Below are 24,039 nucleotides of genomic sequence, written 5' to 3'. Positions count from 1 at the left end.
ATGAAAATTTCGAAATTTCGAAAAATACACAAAAAACCTAAGCTCGGTTTATAAATACACATATTTTTTCCCTTATTCTCGGTTTATAAATACACAAAATTCCCGAAATTTTTTTTGGAAATAAATACACTGAAAAAACTTAAGCTCGACATATATACTAATGAAATTTTCCAGAATTTTTATTAAAACTTCGAAAATTTTAATTAAAATTTCGAAAATTTCATTTTTCCAGAATTTTAATTTTTTTCAAAAAATTTCGAAATTTTATTTTTTCAGAATTTTTTAATCTTTTTTATTTTTTTTATAATTTATCATTATTTTTCATTTTATTAGATTATTTTATTTTTTAATCATTTTTTATTTTTATTAATTTTTCCAGAATTTTTAAATTTTTTCTTTATTTTTTTTATTTTTATTAATTTTTTTCAATTTTTTATTAATTTTTCATTTTTCCGGATTTTTTTAATTTTTCAATTTTTCAGAATTTTTTAATATTTTTTTCAATTTTTTTATTAATTTTTCAATTTTCCAGAATTTTTTAATATTTTTTTCAATTTTTTTATTAATTTTTCATTTTTCCATAATTTTTTAATATTTTTTTCAATTTTTTATTAATTTTTCATTTTTCCAGAATTTTTTAATATTTTTTTTAATTTTTTTATTACATAATTGGGGTCAGGGACTATTTCCAAAAACAAAAATTTTGCAGGGACTAAAACCAAAAGTGGGCTATTTTTGCAGGGACCAAAAACTATAAAAAAAATTTGCAGGGACTAAAACCAAAACTGACCTATTTTGCAGGGACCAATACCATATTTAAGCCTTATTCTAAGCATCCTTCATACTTATATAATGCGAACATGAAAAATCAAGCAGGACTACGATATGACCTATTTGACAATTAAGAGTTTAAGGAAGAATTTGTCAAGGTTAAACTAGTTAGTGTCAAATTGCTTTGATATGTTTGAGAATCACGGTACACGGACAACATCATGTGGAAAAGAATAGTGCTTTGAGAGGAAGGTAATGGGTATGAAGTAAAAGTATTAAGATCAAAAACATTCTAAACGAAAGAGAGTTGTGGAACATAAAACACACCACAAGCCCCTCCACATTAACATCTATCACCATTCTACCACAAAAACTCCAAGAATTTAGCTACTTGGTTTTCAATCATCGGGCTATTGAACCCATTTGAATCGATAAGAGTAAACCTCTCCAACCAAAATTCCATTGATGGTTCTATTATTCACCATAAATCCTTTTTACAATTATATTACTCTCCCTTCATGAGAGTAACATAATTACATAATTCATGCGAGTATCATAGTTGTGAATTATTTTAAGCCTAATATAAAGTCCACGCCACCGAAATAGCCCCATCCAGCGCGGTAACACTTGGGTGACATTGTGGTTGGTGACATTATGGTTGGTTGGCCGGTTGGCCAACCACAATGTCACAAGTGTCCTTCTTCTTTCTCTTTCCAATATTTTTTTGTTTCTTTTGTACACTTGACATTGTGGATGACCAACGTCACCAACCACATTGTCACCCATGTATTATCCCATCCGGCATCAATTTTTTGGGTGGCCACACTGCATTTCCGCTATGACAACAGAGCAGCAACAAAATTTACCAGCAAATAATAAAAAAAATCGAAGAATAACACAAACGCAAACACCAATTAACAGATTAACAGTCACTAATAGTAGTCTATTATCAACTCAACTAAAAATTCCTAAATCCCTAATTTTGTACAAAAAATCCCTAATTTCGGATATAACAAAAAAACCCAACAATAATTCCACAACGCAAATATAATTCATATGGTCTTAATTGCATAACCAAATAATGCAATAAAACTGAAAAGAAGCATGGAATTATATCAGAATAAAAGTGTGAAGAAAAGCTCAGATAAATGTGTGGAAGGTTAAATTCCCAGACCTTACAAAAAGGCCTCATAATGAGCTGGGATACACATTGTCATCATAGCCACAAAAAAAATAAAAAATAATGAACCAGTGAATTTCTTTAATCGGGGAAATCCGATAGAGAGGAAAAGAGATCTCAAAAAAATACAAAGAAAAACCATCACCATCGTAATTTCCACGATTAAAAATATTGAATGGATCAAACGAAAACACGAGACGAACTATGAGGCAAGACGGAATGGCCAGTGCGGTATTTAAAGAGAGTTGGTTGTATTGCTAGGGTTACATGGGATAGATATATGGATCTTGTGACAACGAAACCCGGGAAGAAACCCGTTCTATTTTTTCTAGGCCCAAATCCTTTTCAAATATAAAAGGCCCCAACTTCATGTTTTTCACAAACCCCATTTTACTCCTACTATTTTCATTTTAATTTTGTTAAAAAAAAAATACTTTTTTCAGAAGAAAAAATATGTTCTCTTGCTACTCCAAATTTTATTTATCCAAATATATTAATTACAGAAAATCTCAAAACATTAAGGTTTTTAAAACGGTAGTAGTTTAGATTCTATACAATTTTTATTTTTATTTTTATTTTTAGAGGGGTGGGAATGTTTTGCAATTTATTTGTTCACTTTTCAATCACAGATTCTCACTGTATTTTTTTTAATATATTTTAGAATCTATAAATAAAAATTTTGTCTTGAAAATATAAATTTTGACTTTTAATGAAATAATAATTACATCATTTTTATAAAAAGAACACCTTGCTTGCTTTAGTTGTTTTTAACTTGCATATATATGATAGAAGTTTTTAGCCATGTACTACAAACATGGCTTAGATGCTGAGTCTTGCTATCTAAAGGATGTTCCTTCTTTCCAAAAAAAAAAAGGATGTTCCTTCAATATTACAGTTTTTTTTTTACAAAAACGAAATGATATTCATTCATTCAAATCGAGAGATTACATCATTTAACACCGCTAAAAACGCAAAGGATGAATTTGTGAACAAACTCACAGCATCCAAGTTAATAGCATATAATGGCATAATGCATACAAAAATATATGATAAAATTAAAGTGACCGAAATATCCATGGCCTCTAGATCTGCAACGTTGACGCTTAAATCTTTGATTGAATAATCGATCTTTCAAGATGAATCAAATGAACACCGCAAAAAGACGGAAAATCAAACAACGCCGCACAAGACGACGAACAACAAACCACCACACTTAGATGATGAAATCACAAAGAAAAAACCTAGATCTAGGTGAAAATCACTTATTTAGATTGAAATAGAGAGAAAAAGATGAAGAGGGGGTGATTTCAGGTTAAAAATTGACCCAAAACCACCCCTCAATGAAGAAATTGGAAGAGAAAACCTAGAGAGAGAAAACTAGGGCCGACTTGTTGCTTAAAATCAACTTAAAATTACAGTTAAAATCAACTCAATATTACAGTTAAAAACTACTAATCATTAATCAACATAAAATTTGTTGCTTCTCAGCCAATTAAAATCAAGTCAACTAGTGCTTTGAGTTTGTTTGGATTGAGGGTTTAGGAGGGGAAGGGAGGGGAGGGATCACATATATTTTTTAAATTACGGAAATTATAAAATGATTTTTAGAAAATTGAATTAACAACATGATTGATGATGATATAATACTTCAAAAACACTTAATTCATTTTAAAAATATATTTTACTTTGTTCGTAATTTAAAAAATAAAAGTGAACCCTCCCCTCTCTTCCCCTCCTAAACCCTCAATCCAAACACACCCTTAGATTTTTCATGGGAGAAAATACAAATCATGGTATATGCATGATTATTGCTGTTTAAATTTCTTGATTTGTTTACTGGTTCAAATGATCAAATTAAATCATGTTTTTAATCTGATTAAGTGGAAGTAATTGGAACAAAACATAATCAATAATTTATCATGCAAGCCTTCCCGGGAATACTATTTTTAATTTTGCAATTATATATCACGAGTTATTTGTTGTTAAATTATAGTAAGATTTATTTTTTTATTGATGGCCAAATTGTTTACAATTGACACTGAAACAAAGTATTATGCTACTTTTCGTTACTTAAATTGTGGAAACATTATTATAGGCTAAAGCGGAAAAAGAAGAGAGATAAGACAAATTATCCTCACGAAGGCTGCAATGGGGAAAACCTAAAGTATATGAAGAGTTTAGAAAAGAAAGGGACATTTTAGAGGAGAATTCTAAGAAGAAGAAAAAAAAAACTCTATGAAGTGCATTTAGGAACGTTACTTCTTCTACCCTCAATCTAGAGGTAAGAAAGTCTTGTTTGATAAGGGAAATAAGATAGTATATCTTTATCAAGATAATTTAACGGCACAACAAGCATCAAAGAGAGAGCATGAGGCTATTCAAGAACCCCAAGATGAGATAGAAAAAGGGAAAGTATCTAACTTAGCACTTATTCGTCTCTCACAATAGTCATTACCTACAAATTTATGAAAATTTCATAAATTGAGAGTTTTCACACAAAAAATGAATGGTATGGAAGATTTTTTTTCCTCGGGAAAATAGAACATACATACAAATAACTATTTTGGAAAATTCAAATTTTTTTCTCACAAAATTCAAAATTTGAGTTTTCCATAACATATTTTATTCAAACAACTTAAAACTTATTTGCTATTTCAAAAACAAAAAAAAAAAATCGAGTTTTCCACAAAATATTTAAAGAGAGAAATGGTAATTTGAAACTTTCACATAATTGTGAGGGTATAGTGAACAACTTGATCATTTATAAAAAATCATTCAATAAAGAATATTGTTCATAGTTCAATTGGTGACTGAAAGAACACTACAAAAGTTTTACACATAAATTCAAAGATGAACTCTGAAAGTAACATTAATACCAACTTTCATACATTTGTCTATCAAAAATCATGTAAGAATTTTACGGCTCGTAAGTTTTAGGCCTTAGTTCAATTCCATCAACAATTAGCCCCCCTTTCAAGTGCACACCTTTGACTTCTTTGAGACACATTCTCACCTCTTGAACTTGAACTTTTTCAGTGTAGAAACTCCCTAACTCAATCTCCAACCATTCATCATTGTGCTCACAATTGCAAGGACATGAAGCCTTTCCATTTCTTTTGCAGTGTGAACGAATGTAGACATTTTCTTGTGATTTGTAATTACCAACGTCAATAGACACCTCTGATGGTAACGAGTCTAACCCATAAGCACGATCCGCAATTTTCACTTTTAGATATGCTCCATACATTGTCTTTGGAGATAACATTTCACTGTTTATGCTACCCTTGATTTCTAGCCAACAAATGGTTCTGAGTTCAGCAGCTTCTGCAAACCTGTACACAAAACTCAAATAAGGGGTAGGAATTTATTACAGATTGTTCACTAATTTTCAATCACAAATTGTACCCATCCTCCCCATATAATAAAATGGTTAAATATGTTTTTTCTTTTTATAATGTCATATAATTTATAGAATTAAGAGGACTAGAAAGTCAGTATTGCAATCTTTAGGTATAAAAAAGTAAATACAATCATACATCAATTAAAAATAAAATTATAAATAATTATCCCTTAAGAAAATTAAAAATAATCATAGAGGCTAGAAACATATTCAATCGTAAAAAAATAAATATTGAGCAACTAATATAAGTATTTTAAGACTGCATGTGTGCAAGTAAGTAAGGGGACAAATTTGATTATTTTTTGTGTGAGTTGAGGTTGTTGTCTCAGGCCATAGAATACAAAAAGAAAAATGAACACTTGTTAATTGGAGAATTAGGATAATCCACAAACCTTGAGCCTTGAACTTGTTTCCAAGACCAATACAAAGGGGTGTTTCCAAATGTAATTGAAAGTTGCCTTGCACTCAACAAGTAACATATTTTGCCTGTTGTTTTCTCAATTGAGAACATCTGTTTCATTGACAAGATATCGTTAAAATTAAAATAAATGATGTAGATTGCTACAAAATCAAATGCTTTCCCATTTCATAGTCCCTAAAATATCTCCACAAATATCTATGTGGTGTGATTTGATTGGATGCACGTGTATAATTTTTGTTCTTAGTACATAGCAACAAAACTCTTAAAATTGTTGTATAGAAATCGGGAAACAAGCGAAAACTCTTAAAATTGTTGTATAGAAATCGGGAAACAAGCGAAGTTTTTGTTTTGCACAAATATCCAATGAGAACTCATGATATTGTCACATAAAACAAAAATTCTTAACTGGTGACTTGTGAATCCACAGGCAGCGGAGCAAATATGAATTTAGATTCATATAAGTACGATCCTGCATATATGAATTAATTATATTCATATTTGCTCCCCCGCCTGAGCACACACCAGCAGCCTTAAGTTAACAATGATTGCATTTATATTGCAATTTTTTATCATGTGTTCCCTCTATTGGAGGTATCTATTCTCGGTGTGTCGGATATTGATTTTTTTTTTTTGTTGAAGAATGTCAGACATTGAATATGTATACATGTTTTAGTCGAGATTTAAATATTAATTCATCATATTATGGAAGTCTAACCCCTTTTATATCGCAAGTTATGCTCTTTGATTTTTTTTTTCTGAGGAAAGTTATGTGATTTCATGTGACAAATGTTGGTGATTTATATATTAAGCTGTAGATTAAATATTTTTTAAGATAATAAACACTCATCCCTTCAAAAAAAGATAATAAACACTCATAAAAGTGAATATAATATTTTATATCTTTAATGTTTTGAAGTGTGTTGCTAACAATATACTCTCTTCGGTATTAAATACATACAAACAAAAATTATATTTTTAGTATAAATGTATACTAAATATTTTAACTTTTTTCTGATATATTTAAGATTGAAGAGAGTTTTTTTTCTTAATACATATTTTTCAACATACTAAATTTTGCAAGTCTTATATAAATTCAATGTGAACCATATACATTTCAACAAATATATAAAGGGCATTATTTAAAATATGTACTATATATATGTCCTTAATTATAAACCACTTTTGAGAAAAATTATACATAAAAAACAGAGCTAGTATATTGGAGATTTTGTTGTTGCTAGCCTTTTTCTTAACATTCATTCATGGTTTCTCAGCTAAATCCTACATGAATTACTGGCCTATCTGGAGGTCATTGTCATATGTTGACGAACTCGACAAATGTAGCCCATAATATGGCCTACATATTTCCAACTCATGAGTCACTAACGAGTCAGGTGATTTTTTTTTTAAATAGATGAAACGATAAATAATTATTGAAATCTACACATGTACACATATAAGTGAAAAAGTTGAGGTACGAATCCGGTCATGGTATCCGACCTAACAATTTTGATATTCTACTAGTTCAGTTATAACTTGTGCACATGAGATGACATATTTGAGGCAATGAGTCACGTGACTTATAAATATAGGACTATAAATAATTATAATATTGTTTTTCCACAATCCTAATTCCATTTCGAAAAATGATGATTGTACGATAATTTTGAATTTCTTTTTTTGAAATATCTCTTTCATACTCTTATTATATACTCACACACTCTCTCTCTTTCTTTCTCGGCTGTTTTTGTCCGAAAATAAAAATATTGTCTAAAACATTGTTGGATATCATTTCTCAACCATCTATCCCTTCTCTCCTTTACCTAAAAATTCAACACAATTCGTGTGTTTTGAATAGTCACGGTTACGCATTATACATGTAACTTGTATAAGACAAGTATACGATACGATATTTTGTCAAAAATTATTTTTATTAATAATAACGAATATTCTTAATGCACTTATTATTAGTGGTTAAAAAACACCGGCATAACATAGCACAATAACATGTAACCAAAAAGAAAAACATAGCACAATAACATATATCAATCGTATACTAACATTCTCATTAAAAGCAAAAACAAAGTACTATCAAATGAACATGCGTTGTTGAAAATTACCTTGTTACCGTTGTCAATTAGTTGCGGTTTACATAACCTGGCAAATAGTTCTTTCTTTGAGGAACACGGCAATGGGGGATCCACCAACCTAGAAATAATTTCTTGATAATTATGTGGCAAAAATTTCTCCCACAGAAAATCTGAATCTGCCATGGATTGCACAACCGAGGAGATTAGTGAAACCCTACACACATCGAGAGGTGTTGTAAATGATAAAATGTGTGCAAAACAATCTTCAGGCAGAAGTTCCATACTAAATTATTTTTTCACTAATGTTGAAAACTTTGAAAAGAATTCAAGGTGCTTTGATTTCTATATTGGCAACTCAACTGGTTATGCTTTTATATATTACAATAAATTCTTTGTGTGACGGGGTCCATACATATCGATAGTATGACGACATATTGTTTTTAATATGCAGGAGAGGATGTCAACATGAAGCCAAATGATGTCCACATCCAAAATCAGATTGCCATTTTCCCTAATTTAGAACCGAATCAATGAACTAGAATGACACTCACCCAAAAAAAGTCTACACCTTCTGTCAAACTATAACAAGTAAATGAAGTCATTTTTTTATGATGCTGATAAAGAATTCTAAATCATTGATTCAGATTAATGCATGAGAGATATTTCCATCATACTATTTGTTTAGGATGATGTGTATATTAAGATTGTCAAAAACAAAAGATAATGGTTAAGCTTCTTAAAAAAACATATATAATGGATAAAAATAGATTAATAAAAAAGACAATGGTTAAAAACGGGTAGGGATTAAATTTGAAATGAAGTTTCATTTGGTCCAAATATGATAGTATCCGTTGGTAAAAACTTGAATTCTAACACAATATTTAACATTTTTTTATTAATTTAAGCATCGTGTTGGGGAGTTTGGAGACTCATAAACCCATTGCCTTACGGTTTTCAAATTTGGTATTATAAACCAGAATTGTCGTATAAAGTCAGATTCTCTAAAATTTCGTGTTAAATCTCAAAATAGAACTTAATCTCATTGATTAAGTATGTACAACTAACTTGATTGGTAACAACAAGGATGTAGATATACAAGGACATGAGTTGAAATAATAAATTCTCCATATTTTCATATTGAAGATATGAGTCTAATCACTAGACTATTTGATCCAAACGAGGGTTATACGGTTCGAGGAGAGTATCGTACTCTTACTAGAGAAACGCCCGTCAACCATAATGTCCCTTTGGTATCTGCGGATTTGCTTTGGAGGAAAGATATTCCTCTGAAAGTCTTGGTCTTTGCGTGGAGGCTTTTTTGGAACAGGTTGCCTACGAAGGTGAATTTATTTCGACGGGGAGTAATTCAATTTGAGGCACAGTCATGTGTCAATGGATGTGGCTCAAGTGAAAACTCCAATCATCTTTTTTTGCTTTGTAATCATTTTGGTAATGTCTAGTATCTGGTTCGTCAATGGTTAGGTGTCTATATTGCGGATCCCTTAACATTGGTGGATCACTTCACTCAATTTGGTACTTCAGCTGGTTATTCAAAGGTGCGGTGTTCTTTCATGCACTTAATTTGGCTTGTAACTTCATGGGTTATTTGGAAGGAAAGGAATGACAGACTTTTCAGAACAAAACAAAGCTCTTTTCCTCAATTTTTGGAGAACATCAGGCTACTCTCTTTTTATTGGCATAAAGCAAAATATGCTAGTTGTAATTATAAGTTTCATGATTGGTGCCAGAACCCGTTCTTGTGTTTGGGTATAGGCTAATCATCGCTCATTCTTGTTGATACTTTGCAATAAATATTAGCTGTCTTTCTTGGCACATCTTGTGCTAAAAGGACACTCAGTTGTTTAATAAATTCCATTTATTTCTTAAAAAAAAATATTAGTAGTTTATTGATATATTTAATGGAAATCAAATCGGATTATTCCCCCCTAAAAAAAATTGATTTATTCCCATTCATCACCGTTAGGCAAAACAAGTTACCTTGAGCAATGCAAAACTCATGTCGATCAAGTTTATTCCCATTCATCACTGCTAGACCAAACAACACATGATTTTACCACTAAGATACGTATGCAATCTTAATTTGTTTTTTTTTTTTTTTACAGGCAATCTTAATTTGTTGTAAACAATAGTATTACATAACTCTGATTTGCGACCATTTTAAAACTCTTTCAGTTATATGCAATTTAGAAATTCTATAACTAAAACTCTACCAAAATCGAGGATCGGATAACTCAACTTTTTGAGTCAAGGGTTAAAAGAATTGAAGGATATGAGCAGATTATGATAAAGATGAAAAAATTAATCTAACAATTAATTATCACTATTCACCATTTAAAAAAAAACCTACCAAATAATATTTTAATATGGTAAGAATGTATTGAATAAAAAAGAAAAAAAAAATTCTGGTGAACTTAACTCATTGTCAGGGACAATGCATAATATATGTAAGATCGGTGGTTCGAACCTCAGACACCCCACTCATTTACCTTAATGGTGAATTTCTAACCAATAGATTACTTGACCAACAAAAAGGGAAAAAATTCAGGAGGATATAAACCTAACCCAAAAAATAAAAGGAAAAATAATAATAAAAAACTCTACAAAAATTATTTTTTATTTTCTCTAATTCACTAGAGTAATTGAGAAAATTTCATTGTACAACTATATCATCGGTCATAAGATTATTACAAATATCTAACCAATAGATTACTTGACCAACAAAAAGGGAAAAAATTCAGGAGGATATAAACCTAACCCAAAAAATAAAAGGAAAAATAATAATAAAAAACTCTACAAAAATTATTTTTTACTTTCTCTAATTCACTAGAGTAATTGAGAAAATTTCATTGTACAACTATATCATCGGTCATAAGATTATTACAAATAATTTTTCTTCTGGAATGCCACTTACACATGTGTATAATTTTAATGGTGAAAATATATGACATTATATTTTTATGAAATTAAATGAAAAAAAATTATAATTTTCGTGTACAACAATTTTTTTCCAACCAATCGTGATTAGGATCTTGGTATCGAGTAGCCGTCTTAAGATATCCTCGAGTAGACGCCATAAGATATCCCTCAACTTAGATTATTTTACAAAAGTTTGACCTAGAATGATCTAAACTCTAAAGTGTCAAATTCGTTTTTTTTTTTTTTTTTTCTAGGAGAAAGTCAAGTCAAAATGGGCTTGGCAACTCTACCAACATATCATGCTGGCTATCGTGTACTAGTTTACAATATACCAATGTTAGAAAAACTCTAAAATCATGTATGCAAACAGGGTACTCTCTTAATCAATCAAATTAAGAATATACAATATGTTGATTTTCCTCTCTAAACTATACACACTCAACATTATGTATGTTTGGGCCTCACTTCAATACCTTCAAGAACAAGTCCTATGTATGTTTGGGCCTCACTTCAATACCTTCAAGAACAAGTCCTCCCTTCAACTGATGACCAATTTCCATGAGACTCATTTTAATCTCCTCATCACCTTCACCACTGAAAAACTCCCCAATCTCAATCTCCATCCACCCATCTTCTCTCTTAGATGGTACTTGAATATTTCCTCCATCTTCTTGTTCTTGAATCACTCTGTTTCTTCTGTTCCCGTAAAATAGTGTCTCCATGTTACGTTTATTCTCATCTTTATTGCACAAATATGCTTTCCCTCTATTCACTTTGTTTCCTATCACAATTGAAACTTCTGAAGGAGTAGAGTCAAGTCCGTACGCTCTATGAGAGGCTTTCATTACAAGATATGCTGCATATAACGTGTTTGGCGTTAGCATCCTCGTTCTAATTTTGCCTTCTATTTCTAACCAGTTCACTGTTCTCAGTTCTGCTACCTCTGGGAATCTGCAAATATTAATTGAATTTAATTTTTGTTTACTATCAGGGAGTACAACAAATCATCAACATACTCACTTTACACAATAATTTTGTATCCTCTAAATTACCATACCACCTCTCCTAATAAGTTGAAATCTTTGTATGATATTTAAAATGGATTTTTTTTTTGGAAAGAATTTAAAATTGATTTCATTAATAAACATTTGATGATAATGCAAGATGGACCAAAAGTGAAGATGCAAAACTTTTGGAGACTAAAAGTTGAAGACAAAATTTTAGAGGACTAAGATAAAAAGTTAACATATTTACGGGGACCAAAAACTTATTTAACAAAAAAAAAATAGTTGGTTAATTGGCATTGTAAGATAAAGTTGAGTTGACTTGAAGCTAATAATAGAATTACCTTGATTCAGGAGATGATTTCCAACTCCAGAACATTGGGTCGATGCTCCACGCTATTGACAACTCCCTTGCTGATAACATATAACATTTTTTACCCGAAAATTTCTCCAATTTGAAACTCTGTATTCATCATCACATGACAGAACATAGTAAAATTAATAAAAACTAAATTAAGGTTAGTTAGAAGCAAATACACTAACATAGTAATATCTGGTAAATTACCTTATTGCCACCGTCAAGAAGAAGGGGACGACAAAATGAACGAAAGAGTTGCTTGTATGAAGAGATGAATTTGAAAGAGAATTGATTCACAGCTCTTGAGACAATGTCCTCGTAATCAGAGGGTAAAAAGGTCTTCCAAACCAAGTCAGAATTTGCAACTGAGACAAAGGTGTTGGAAACCAATGAAAATCTACATGCATCTTGTGGTGATGTATGTGACAATATTGCAGAAACACAATCTTCCGGCAAGGAAACTATTGATGTAGTGGAATTCATGGTTGTACGATGATATTTATGTTTGTATTTTGTTTCATGCCTAAGCGTAAGCGATGGGTAACATCGGTGGAATAAAAATTAGGGAGAAGAAAACTAATTGAGAGGTTGTGGGTTTTCCAAAACTGGTACTATTAAATTTGGGGTTGAATTTTTATTATCTTTATATATGTAGTAATGACATGACATATATGTTGGCAAGTAGCCAGGGCAATTTGCACATGCCAGCCAGCTAGATTAAATTGGTATTTTGATTTATAATAGCCATCTTTAACGGATAGTCAAATATTCGAGTGTTGGACTTGTCATTATAATTTATTTTAATTTTTTTGAAGAATTTCTCACTATTCAATTCAATAAGTGTTACATTGAATAAACACATTGTTTATCTTTGGGTTAAATATGTTTTTGATACCTATAAATATATCAACTTTTCATTTTAGTCCTTCTAAAATTTTCCTTCAACTTTTAGTCCCTATAAAATTTTCAATCACTACTTTTGATCCCTATTTTTAAGTTAATTTTTTGTATTTTTTAATGAAATTGTGCAGAAATGTGTAGTATACTGTAAATTCATGTTTTATTAAAAAAAATCTAATTTTTTTTGAGAAAGATTCTTATAATATCATGAATTTTTCCTCAAAATTTCATTCAAAAATATGAATTCTACATATGAGTTTACTTTAAAAGAGGGACCAAAAGTGAAGATGGAAAAATTTTTAGGGACTAAAAGTTGAATAAATTTTTTAGAGGGATTAAAACGAAAAGTTGACATATTTATAAGGATCAAAAACATATTTAACCATTTATTTTTATGGAGATATAAACACGTCGTTTATATCTAAACGTCTTATAACTAAAATTTAATTTTGATAACACCAACTTTTAAAACTGAGGACTTGAGGAGGTTAAGAATAGTGACAACAGAAAAGATGGTGTAAGCGAGAGGGGCTCCTTCATAAGTCTGTGTCTTTGAAATATATTTATTATGTGGGCCGAACATCATAATATGACAAATGAATTGTTTTGATTGGTGTCAACAAAGTATGAGTAACTTTGTCTACCTTTTGTTGATAGATAATGTAGTTATCACCTTATAATAAATCAGTCATTTGCCTCGACATTCTATCAAAAGAGAAATGGTGTATGTCTTTTGCAATTTATTGGAACCTATAAATTATATGTCAAACGCAAAACCAAACATGCTCTAAGTCTCTATTAATTCTCGAGTAGAGAACAAAACGTGAATCATCTACTCCCTTAAATTGGAGTATCATTCCTTTGTTGTAAATTATTTTTCACCAGAGAAAAAATTATTATGTTATTTCATTTTCTTTTCTTTTAATAGTTATATCCATTTGGAGTATTTTTTTTTTTTTTAGGAAAATGCTAAAGAGTCCATTTGGAATATTATTGTTTAAACTTACTATACAACTTAGTTAATAATCCCAAAATTTTCAAAGTTTTTAAAATTTTAAACTTAGGATTTGTGTGTATACGTATTATTATTTTAATATTTTCTTTAGATAGAACTATAAAAATCCTTAAAATAATTATCGTTAGATGCAGTTTTAAGGATCAAAATCAAAAAGATGTAAAGTCATGGGACTTTTCAATTGGCTGTGGTCATGGTCAATTCGTGCGAGTGGAATCAAATTGCGTTTGCGCACACAGCTAGCACTCTTGCTGCAGTATTATACTTTGATTTTTTTTTTAATTATACTTAAATTCAATCTTATCAACACAATTATTATTTAAATGAGTAAATAGGCAATTACCCCCTGAAATTGTAAGTTTCGTCAATTACCCTCTAAAATTAAGAAAACGTCAATTACCCCCCTGAAATTGCACAACGTTAATCAATTTACCCCCTCTGTCAAATTTTTCTGTTAGTCAACATGACGTTTTGCAAATACCCCCTGAAGTTTTGCACTTATGTGCAAAATGCCCCCTGAACTTGAAAATTTATATTTTTTTCTTATCCTTAACTCAAAAGATATTAAAGATAAGCAATTAACAGTTAACTTTAATACTTTATATGGCTTTTTTATTCTTAAAGGGGTCTGTTATTTTATTTTGTTATGACATTTGGTCGTTCAATTCTCCATAACTTATGACTTATTTAAATAGAAACACGCCAATTCACAACAAAGTAAGCTAGCGACACTCATTCCTCATGAATAATTAATTCTAACAGTTTCTTAAGATAAGTTTGAATAAAATTATTCTATCTTAAAAATTGAACTAAACATGCATTTTGCTAAAGTAATATGAAGCTATTAATTCTGCATTATTTTTAGAGGATATATTATTATTGTAACCTTAAATATTAAAGATAACCGGTAATTGTTTGTCTGTAATATCTTTTGAGTCAAGGATAAGAAAAAAAAACATAAATTTTTAAGTTTGGGGGGCATTTTGCACATAAGTGCAAAACTTCAGGGGGTATTTGCAAAACGTCATGTTGACTAACAGAAAAATTTGACGGAGGGGGTAAATTGATTAACGTTGTGCAATTTCAGGGGGGTAATTGACGAAACTTACAATTTCAGGGGGGTAATTGCCTATTTACTCTTATTTAAATATCTTGTGTTATTCTATATGTAGTCAAATATGAAACATTGATAAGATGGCTGGCTGATGTCAATCTATTCTATGCTTGTTTTCGTGTATTTTGAACTTGAGCGTTCTATATGTGGTCAAATGAGGTACTAGCTGATGTCTTACACAATGAAACCTATGCTTATTTGCGTATTTTGAACGGATTATGTATAAAACATTTTGTCAACGCTGCATGTGGTTCCTTAAATGCAACCCAAATTAACTAGCCAAACTATCACGCGACGGTTTATTAGCTACTACCACATATGATAATGCTTTGAAATCTCATCTCATCTCATTAGAAGGAGGATTGAAAAGCTTGATTTTTGGTTGGCTACTGCCCCATCCTTGAGGCGCCCAGTAGGGTCCGTGAGGCGGATGATCAATTCATTTTTCGGTTGTTTCACGCTCGGTATATGATTTTTCTTTGTAGAAATTATGACTGAGGAGCAGCACTACTATCCTACAGAGGAGGACTATCACGACCCTACTTAAGAGTAATACTACTAGCCCGAGCATGATGATAAGGTTCAGTTTGAGGAGCCTTAGCAGCATGACGCACCGACACCCCTACCAACACCTGCTACTTTTCCTTGAGGTCTTTCTGATCCATCTCTCCTGCCGTCATTTGCTAAACATGTTACTTGCAGGATTCAGGTTGACGCGGATTTTTTTAGTATTTCAGAGTCACGTTCGTGTGTGTAAAGCCATCAGATATGAGAGAAAGATTGGCATACTTACACATCCACCGTCACATTTTGACTGGTTTTTGGAATCCAGAGAGGATGCATGAGGAGACCAACAATTTCCATCTACCTGTTAGGAAGATGGTCGTCACTCTGGATGATGACATGTTTTTTACACATCCCTATCGAAGTAAAAATGATGGATCACAAGGACAAAATCGATGAGGTGACAAGTGTCTAGTTGATGACTCGGTTGCTTGTGGTCGAGGTTCGTGCAATTGAGGAGTTTGAGAAACAGTGGGGTGCTTTTATTACTACTCTCTTTCTGGAGCAAGTATATGAGGACCACCTCAATGTGGCAACTCACTTGAAGAATGCAGCTGGACGGGAGGAGAAGAGAAATAACCTGAGGCAATGGTACATGAGGGCTTTCTTTCTCTTTCTGGTCGGATGTACCATATTCACCGACAAGAGCAACAAACTCAATGACCTTACATGCCTTAATGTGATGCGGGATTTGTGCAATATAAATGAGTGGGCACGGTATGAGATTACACTAGCTTATTTGTACCACTGTATGTATGAGGCTACCGACCCTGCAAAGGGCTCCATCGATGGATACTTGACTCTGTTTGAGATAGTAATTTATTTCATTTTTATCTTTCTTGTATATCTTATTATAATATATGTTAATATAAATGTGTTTGTTTGCGTTTTTGGGCATGAGCTCTAGAGTAGTTGAAAAACTTGTTTACGTGGTTGCTTAATCCCTGGTACACCTATTTCATTTTTATCTTTCTTGTATATCTTATTAAAATATATGTTAACATAAATGTGTCTGTTTACATTTTTGGGCATGATCTCTAGAGCATTTCAAAAACTTGTTTACATGGTTGCTTAATCCCTGGTACACCCTCAAACTTGGTGCGCGCTGCTCGTTTTGTTCCTAAGAAGAGGCCACAAAGATTCAGGTCCCTACAAAGTCAGCCTTGATCAGCTGGTTGTGGTCGACGCTATATTCAGCCCATATCATGTTCATCGGGAGGTATAGGCCTTTTAGGAGATATCCTGGTACTCTGGTTAAATTGTGGCCGACAAAGGAAAGAAGTACAAACACTTGTTAAAGCAGGTGAAGAGGCAGTACAACCACGTCCAGGATATTCCGAGACATCTGTTAGTTGTGCCTTCTCGTGGTGCAATCCATGTAGTTCAGGCTTTCTAGAATTTCATATACACATCATACCTGAGGCTCAACACAGTCCGGTGGCGGTGGATCCATGACAGAATCTACCGGGGTGCATTGCCTGGTTCGGTAAGGTTCTCACCCTCATGCTGCCACCTGTGGAGGGGTTTCAAGCACAACTGAGTAGACGGACTAATTAGGAGGTCATCATTGAACAAGATCATGCCATAGACCATCCCTTCACATCGAGTATCATACAAGACTGTCTCAACATGGTGAATGAGATCTTGCATGATAGTCAGATGTCAGTGACTTTTGTGATGTCGTCATGAGGATGAGGGATGCGATGATTCCGACCATTACGAATCATATATGCAAGAAGAGGCGGCAATCCAAAAGGGAATTAATGTTATTTTTATTTGTTTCTGAAAGATGAAGATGAAAAGTGATATATGATAATGGTGGATTTTCTTGATGATGATGATGGGTTTTAATTATTTTTTAATGATACCTTATATTTTAATATAATAATAACTAAAAATAATGACATGACAAACATGTAATCAAACTTACATATGTCACATTTGCTCCATGTCGTTAACGAGAGTAACCCATCACTAAAATTGATGGAGACAAAAAAACTACTAATAGGAACCACAATGGTGGTTTTAAAAATAAGGGACTAAAATTTCATATAAGTTAAAATGAGAAAACCACCAATTTGGTCCCAGTCTTTGTAAGTCATTATTAAATTAGTCTCCAACTCTATCAATATTTCAAAATAGTCTTTGTCTTTGTCAAAAATTTCTCAACTAGATCTCTCTTGATGTTTTCATCACACGATGAAACACTTAATTGAGAAACTTTTGAAAAAGATAAGAACTATTTTGAAATATTGTCTAAAGTCTCTCAATTAGATCATTGTCTCGATGTTTTTGTCACATGACAAGAGATTTAATTGAGAAACTTTTGACAAAGACATAGACTATTTTGAAATATTAATAGGGTCCGTGACTAATTTAAGAGTGGCTTACAAAGACATGAACCAATTTGCTGGTTTACTCAAGTTAAAATAGGTAAGGGTGGACATGGTTAGGTTCGAGATGAAAATTGAACCCAACTGAACCGTTTGCTAAATTTAAAATAATTGAATTGAACCGAACTGTTTGCATTTCGAACTGAACTGAACTATTTCAAACCGAACCGAACTGTTATTATTGGTATCGTTGAAAAATATTTAAAAAAAACAAACGGAATCGAATTTTTGTTATTGAGATGACTCGAACTATTACCGAACTGAACTATTTCGAATTGAACTGAACTGTTTTGAATTAAACCGAATTGTTTTAGTTCAATTTTTGAATTGTTAGTAATGGTTCAATTATTTTTGTTTGGTTCGATTCAATTCAGAGTTCAGTTCAGTTTTTTGGTTTTTTCCCATCCCAAAAATAGGTGGATCAAAAGATATTTGAGTTTTTTTTTTCCGTGAATCCAAGTTAAAACGGAAAGAAAAGCCCAGAGACCTCTGTTCTGCCTCCACCGCCGTCTACCCTCGCGGTGGTCGTGTACATTGTCATCTACGTGAAGCCCTCTGTCCATTCTTCAGGTTTTCTTCTTTTACTTATCAACACATACACACTCTTTTAACATGCTTACCGTTTCAATTTCTCTACTTTTTCAACAACAATATATATTTCCCTGTTTTTTCACTTTGATTATCTAGTAGTGATTTATCTTACTTTTGGCTATATTTATTTGATTAATGCAGAATTGCAATTATATAACAGAAATTTATATGTGTGTTACATGAAGAATACAGCCTTTTTGGATAAACAACTTAATTTATTGCTTATAGCATAAGCGCTTTTCATATAAGTGCTTATGCATACGTTTTTTTTTTTTTAAATAGACAATGTCAGTAGTTAGTTGTTATTTATTGTTAAAGAAGGGGAATTGAATTCATGACCTTATCACTACAATATTGATGTTGCTCCCTCAAACCACCTTATGATTCACATTCTTATACATAAGTTATTTCTATAACAAAAGATAAAATAAAGTCAAACTGTTTTCATGTAGGCTATAGGCTGTTTTTATAAGCTATTCTTGAGGGCTTATAGAAACTAGTTGAAAACAACTTATAGACATGTCAGAAGTTGTTTATATAAGCTCTTTCAAACGGTCTCATAAAGTGCTTATGTAAGTAGATAAGTTCAAGTAAGCCAATTCAAACAAACCCTAATTAATTGACTGGGAGATTGTCGAAACTATGGACAATCACCATTCATTTGTGAAGGAAATTGTTTATTAAAATCTTTTATGTGACGAGGTCATATGGTGTGCTCCAAAAGTTTGAGTAGCATAACAACTGACCATTAGCATGAATTTACACATTGACATTGTGCAATGTCATTGTTACTGTTAGATTAATATAAAAGATATTAGATATTTTATAATGTCAGCATATTTATTAGTTATATTTTTCCAAATTGCAGGCTGTAATTGAAATTTTTTAGTAGCAAGTGAAGCCTGATGGCATCATTCGAAGCAAAATCCGGTGCGTTAGTTTCTTTACAAGATTTGCGCCCATCGTCTCCTTTTTTCAAGCAAGGAACATCAGTCAGAATAATTGGAAAGTGAGTGCTCCCATTCTAATTTTGATATATTTGTGACTTTTTCTTTTGTTTGGAAGTTTCACCTTTATGTGAAATTATGTTCTGCCTTTGGGTTTTGTTGCTGATGAGGATGAATGAGTGTGATTTTTAATGCTTGAGGTATTTAGGTAATCCCATCCTCAGGTCTTGTTATGCATTTAGGGCCTGTTTGGATAAACAGTTTATTTGTAGCTTATAGCACAAGCGTTTACCATGATAAGCACTTATGCTTAAGCTTACATAATCTATTTATGTAGAAAAAGATAAAAGAAAGTTAAATTGTTTTTGTATATGCTATAAGCTGTTTTCATGAGCTATATTGGAGAATTTATGAAAATAGATTAGGCCGAAAAAAGCTTGATAATCAGTTTTCATAAGTTCTTCCAAACAGTCTCACAAAACTTATGTCAGTAGATAAACTCAAATAAGCTTGGGCTTCAGTGAACTTCTAGTAACAAAGGTTTTGTGGATACCAGTAGTAGTTATTTTGTGTCTGTTGGGGTTACCATTTTGCTTTTGGTTTTGTCATGGATTTGTAGCAGGACTGCGGGAACAAATATGATATTTACGGCAGTTTGAATATGATGTAGTGTTAGTCATGCAGATAGGAATTTTGACAAATGCTAAACAGGTATAGATTTCACCAGCTAGGAGAAAGGTAGCATACTTTGTATATCTCAGATTAATAAACCCCTCAATCTTAGAGGTTCCAAAGTTACTAAAGATATCAATATATTGACTCATTTCCCAAAAATATTTGTTCTCTACCGGGAGATAGCAATGTTTTCTTGCTAATTCATTTTGATGGAATGCAGGTCTCCTTTTATTTTCATCTAGTCTGTTTTAATTATAAGGAATATTATTTGACACATCTACAATCTACCATAAAAAGCATTCCAGTTATTATCCGGACCTTGCAGGAGGTTTTATCTAGCTCATTAAGTAATACCTGTATTAGTTTTCAGCTATCAAACCTGAACACAGGGTCTTTATTGTATTTCACTACAAATTCTGTCGTTGAGTTTATTTTATGTATCACACTAACTATTGTGTGAAATTGCATCATGTGATCTTTCCATTCATGGATGGTATTGATGGATCAACCTGAGAATTCTAACTCTCTGTGGCTACATAGTACTGAAAATAGTTCTGGTTACATTTCTGATTTTTCTAGAATCACCAAACTTCAGTTTTGGTCCTTCTAGTTCTTATTACTATAACATTGCCCCTGTAGATTTTAAATGGATTCATTTAAGATCGCTTGTTAGTTTTCTTGTTGACTTTAGTCAAATTTTAGTCTTTTTTTAAGCACTAAACTGCATGTGACACTATATATTGCTGATTTGGCTTGAATAGAACACCCGGGGAACTGCATCAATTTGAGAAATATCTTCAACTGAAACAATGGGGGACCCAAACTGAATTTGATAAAACTAGGAGGTTGAGGATAATTAACCATAGAAGACATCTACTGGTAATTGAAACGGTTCATGCAAATTCTAGTGATTTCTGAATGTTTTTTTTGAAAAGCCAAACTAACCTACCGAAATTGGGAATGGGGAGAATCAAACCTGAGACCTTGAGAGGAGCACACTCCAAGGTCCCAAGTCAACACCACTTGGCCAATCCAAGTGATTTTTTAAAGTTATATATATAAGAGAAATGGTATTTTGACGCACAAATTTTACATCCAGATTCGACAACAATTTAGATGGTTAACGCAATTCAAATACATGGTTAGTTATGTTTATTAAATGATTAATGAATATATCAAGGTATCTCAACTTATTAACCATTCACAAACCACAATTAATCACAATATTGAATGTCATTAACCACGTTTTTTAGGTGTATATTTTAACACAAATTCTGGCTAATAGATATCATGTTTATTTTTTGTTAAAAAAAGAAAAAGATATCATGTATATTTGAACACAATTTCAATGGTTATAATGAATATTATGTATATTTGAACACCTAAAAATCGTGGTTAATGATGTTCAAAATCGTGGTTAAATGAACACAGTTAAGCAACTGTGTTTAGTGAATGGTTAATGGGTTGCATTACCTTGTTATCTTCATTAACCATCCAATGAACGTAATTAACCATACATTTGAACTGTGTTAACTATCACATTTGTTGTCGAAATTTGTGTTAAATTTTGGGTCAAAATAACACACCTCTATATCTAATTATCTATTTCCATTCGATTGCTACAAGCCACCGTATGATTGCATTTAGAAGACAATACTGCTTTGTTATATATCTTTTGATGTTGTTGCGAATTATGATTGTGAAGTATCTTGGAATAACTTGTGTAATGCATCCCACAGGTTACACGAATACTCTTTAGAGACAGGCCTTGCAACAGTCATCGCTGGTAATGACATTCTAAAAGTTAGTACTGAGCATCTGAAGGACCTTAAGTTTCAAGTTGGATCTGTCTACCAATTCATTGGCGAGCTTCTTATCCGAACTGATGATGAGGTACGTGCTTGTCAAGGTTTGGCTAAAGCCTTAGCCTACCCGATTTTCTATAGCAAACTCACTTGGATTCATGATATACTTTTATAAATACACGTTCACCCACAACCGGTGCATGCAGAAAGGTGTGATTCATGCAAATGAGAAGATAATTGAGCATAATGTTCTTTGTTTTTTGTTAGGGAGTTTTGCAGGCACGTGTTGGTAGAAATGTCGACGGGATTGATCTCAATCTTTATCATCAGTCCTTGCTGCTTTTGAAACAGTTTCAAGCCAACCATTTGAATAATTCGGCAACTTAACTTTGTAGGATTATATTTTTCTCATAATATAAAAACATAAAAGGTTGCTCCCTTACTATTTTCATAGAAGTATGTTGTCACATAGAGACACTGAAAGCATAAGCATGTTTATATGCTTCTAGGACAAGGGCGTGATGTTGCACTCAAACTCTAGTGTCATGTAAACATAATATTTACAAGTTACAACCTTCATGGTGACATTTCATTTTATTATACGCTTTCTTTTGGCTACAAATAGGACATGATGACATCAAAGAGTGGCTTTTATTTGAGCTGGATTATGCTGTGCATGCTTCACGGGGACATTTAGTTGTAAATTTGAGGCTCTGCGACAAACTTAAGGTCACCTGATTGTGCAATGTAATGAATTTTAATATGCTTTAGCAGTCTCTCTCTCTTTGGTGGTTCATCACATTTTTTCAAAATCATTTTAGAATTTGGATATTATGATGTCCACATAATAACATATTTCCATTTGTTTGGGAGAATTATCGGAGCCTATTATTGACTTGGTAGGTCCCGTGATTTATGTGGTAGCTGCAGTGCTTGAAAAGGTACAGTTTAACTACTAAACGTACAAAAATTCTCACATTTTGTCCACCACTCATTCAGAAATTACATTTTTGTTGACACGCAATGAATCATCGATGGCGAATGTATTTCTAGATTGTAATGATGGGATATTTGTTGGTTTTCATGACCCACATATGCTTATTTGATTTTGATCTTCATTAAGCACGCTCTTGACAAAGTGTACATATATCATTAGTGTACTAATGGATCTTAATAAATACTCCACTCCTCTAAACATAAAACTAAAGTCAATATCCTAGTCAAATTATGTAGAGCCCTCCTTTTCACAGGTTAGTGTTAATTAATGGTCCAAGAATCTTTTGTATGGTTCTTATTGAGTTATATAATTCATTGGAAATTTTGAGCAAGGTATTGGGCATATATAATGGGGGTATTGCATCCACTGAACCAAGTAAATGACGACAGAGACATTTTTTGTTATGGAAAAGCAGCTAACAAAGGAAATTAAAACATCAACTTTTGACATTAGTCTCATTACATAGTTGCAATTTGCTCCTTGGATGAAAAAAAAACTGTATATGGCCACAATTAACATGTCACAATCACCTGCCATACCAATGGGAAAAAAGTGAAACTGCATGCATTTCGATTGTTATGCACTGCGGCACCGCCCCAAACGTGAATGCTGGTTCTCACAATTTCATGCTGTATCTTCTCGCCACACTGACATAAAAAAGGCATTAAAATCTGAAAGAGTTTTCCTTCTTGCATGGTTTTATCTGGTTTGATTTTTATTTTAAAGAGTTGAGAAATTTTATTTAGAATTCAATGTATGTTTGAATTAACGGTGAAATTTGTAAAACTTCCGCAACACTATAATTTTGTGAACCTCCAAAGTGTAATTTTTGTCAAAGTCTTCGGCAATCCAAACATTGCACTCAATTGTAAACTTA

At 32.0% G+C, this 24,039-nt stretch overlaps 3 protein-coding genes and 1 non-coding gene across 5 annotated transcripts; 1 reads left to right on the top strand and 3 right to left on the bottom strand.

Annotated features, from left to right (window-relative positions):
- Nucleotides 1–1,903: 1,903 nt before the first annotated feature.
- Nucleotides 1,904–1,998, bottom strand: LOC146911328 (small nucleolar RNA snoR69Y). Its single transcript, XR_015020742.1, has one exon. It is a non-coding gene; the product is annotated as a small nucleolar RNA snoR69Y (small nucleolar RNA).
- Nucleotides 1,999–4,691: 2,693 nt separating this feature from the next.
- LOC146911327 (F-box protein PP2-B15-like) lies at nucleotides 4,692–8,206 on the bottom strand. The gene is made up of 3 exons (XM_085727374.1): nucleotides 7,893–8,206; nucleotides 5,744–5,862; nucleotides 4,692–5,283 (listed from the first exon to the last, which is right to left on the bottom strand). The coding sequence occupies exons 1-3, from the start codon at nucleotides 8,142–8,144 to the stop codon at nucleotides 4,869–4,871; spliced, it is 786 nt and encodes a 261-aa protein (XP_085583500.1). The 5' UTR covers nucleotides 8,145–8,206; the 3' UTR covers nucleotides 4,692–4,868.
- Nucleotides 8,207–11,073: 2,867 nt separating this feature from the next.
- On the bottom strand, nucleotides 11,074–12,777 carry LOC146911326 (F-box protein VBF-like). 2 transcript variants are annotated; one of them, XM_085723933.1, is made up of 4 exons: nucleotides 12,369–12,777; nucleotides 12,148–12,266; nucleotides 11,317–11,750; nucleotides 11,074–11,272 (listed from the first exon to the last, which is right to left on the bottom strand). In XM_085723933.1, the coding sequence occupies exons 1-4, from the start codon at nucleotides 12,642–12,644 to the stop codon at nucleotides 11,244–11,246; spliced, it is 858 nt and encodes a 285-aa protein (XP_085580059.1). In that variant the 5' UTR covers nucleotides 12,645–12,777; the 3' UTR covers nucleotides 11,074–11,243. The 2 variants fall into 2 exon arrangements, with proteins under 2 accessions (XP_085580059.1, XP_085580060.1); XM_085723934.1 differs by lacking the exon at nucleotides 11,074–11,272 and having other exon boundaries at nucleotides 11,279–11,750.
- A 5,832-nt stretch (nucleotides 12,778–18,609) lies between these two features.
- On the top strand, nucleotides 18,610–22,765 carry MDO1 (telomere-capping, CST complex subunit). The gene is made up of 4 exons (XM_085723931.1): nucleotides 18,610–18,717; nucleotides 19,607–19,747; nucleotides 22,100–22,253; nucleotides 22,433–22,765. Exons 2-4 carry the CDS (start codon nucleotides 19,644–19,646, stop codon nucleotides 22,550–22,552), a joined length of 378 nt encoding a protein of 125 aa, XP_085580057.1. The 5' UTR covers nucleotides 18,610–18,717; nucleotides 19,607–19,643; the 3' UTR covers nucleotides 22,553–22,765.
- Nucleotides 22,766–24,039: the final 1,274 nt, after the last annotated feature.

Source organism: Medicago sativa, chromosome 7 (assembly GCF_051527215.1).
Source record: "Medicago sativa cultivar Bolivia chromosome 7, Bolivia_mono, whole genome shotgun sequence".
NCBI classification, from domain to species: Eukaryota; Viridiplantae; Streptophyta; class Magnoliopsida; order Fabales; family Fabaceae; genus Medicago; species Medicago sativa.
This window is presented reverse-complemented; position numbering and strand designations above follow the sequence as displayed.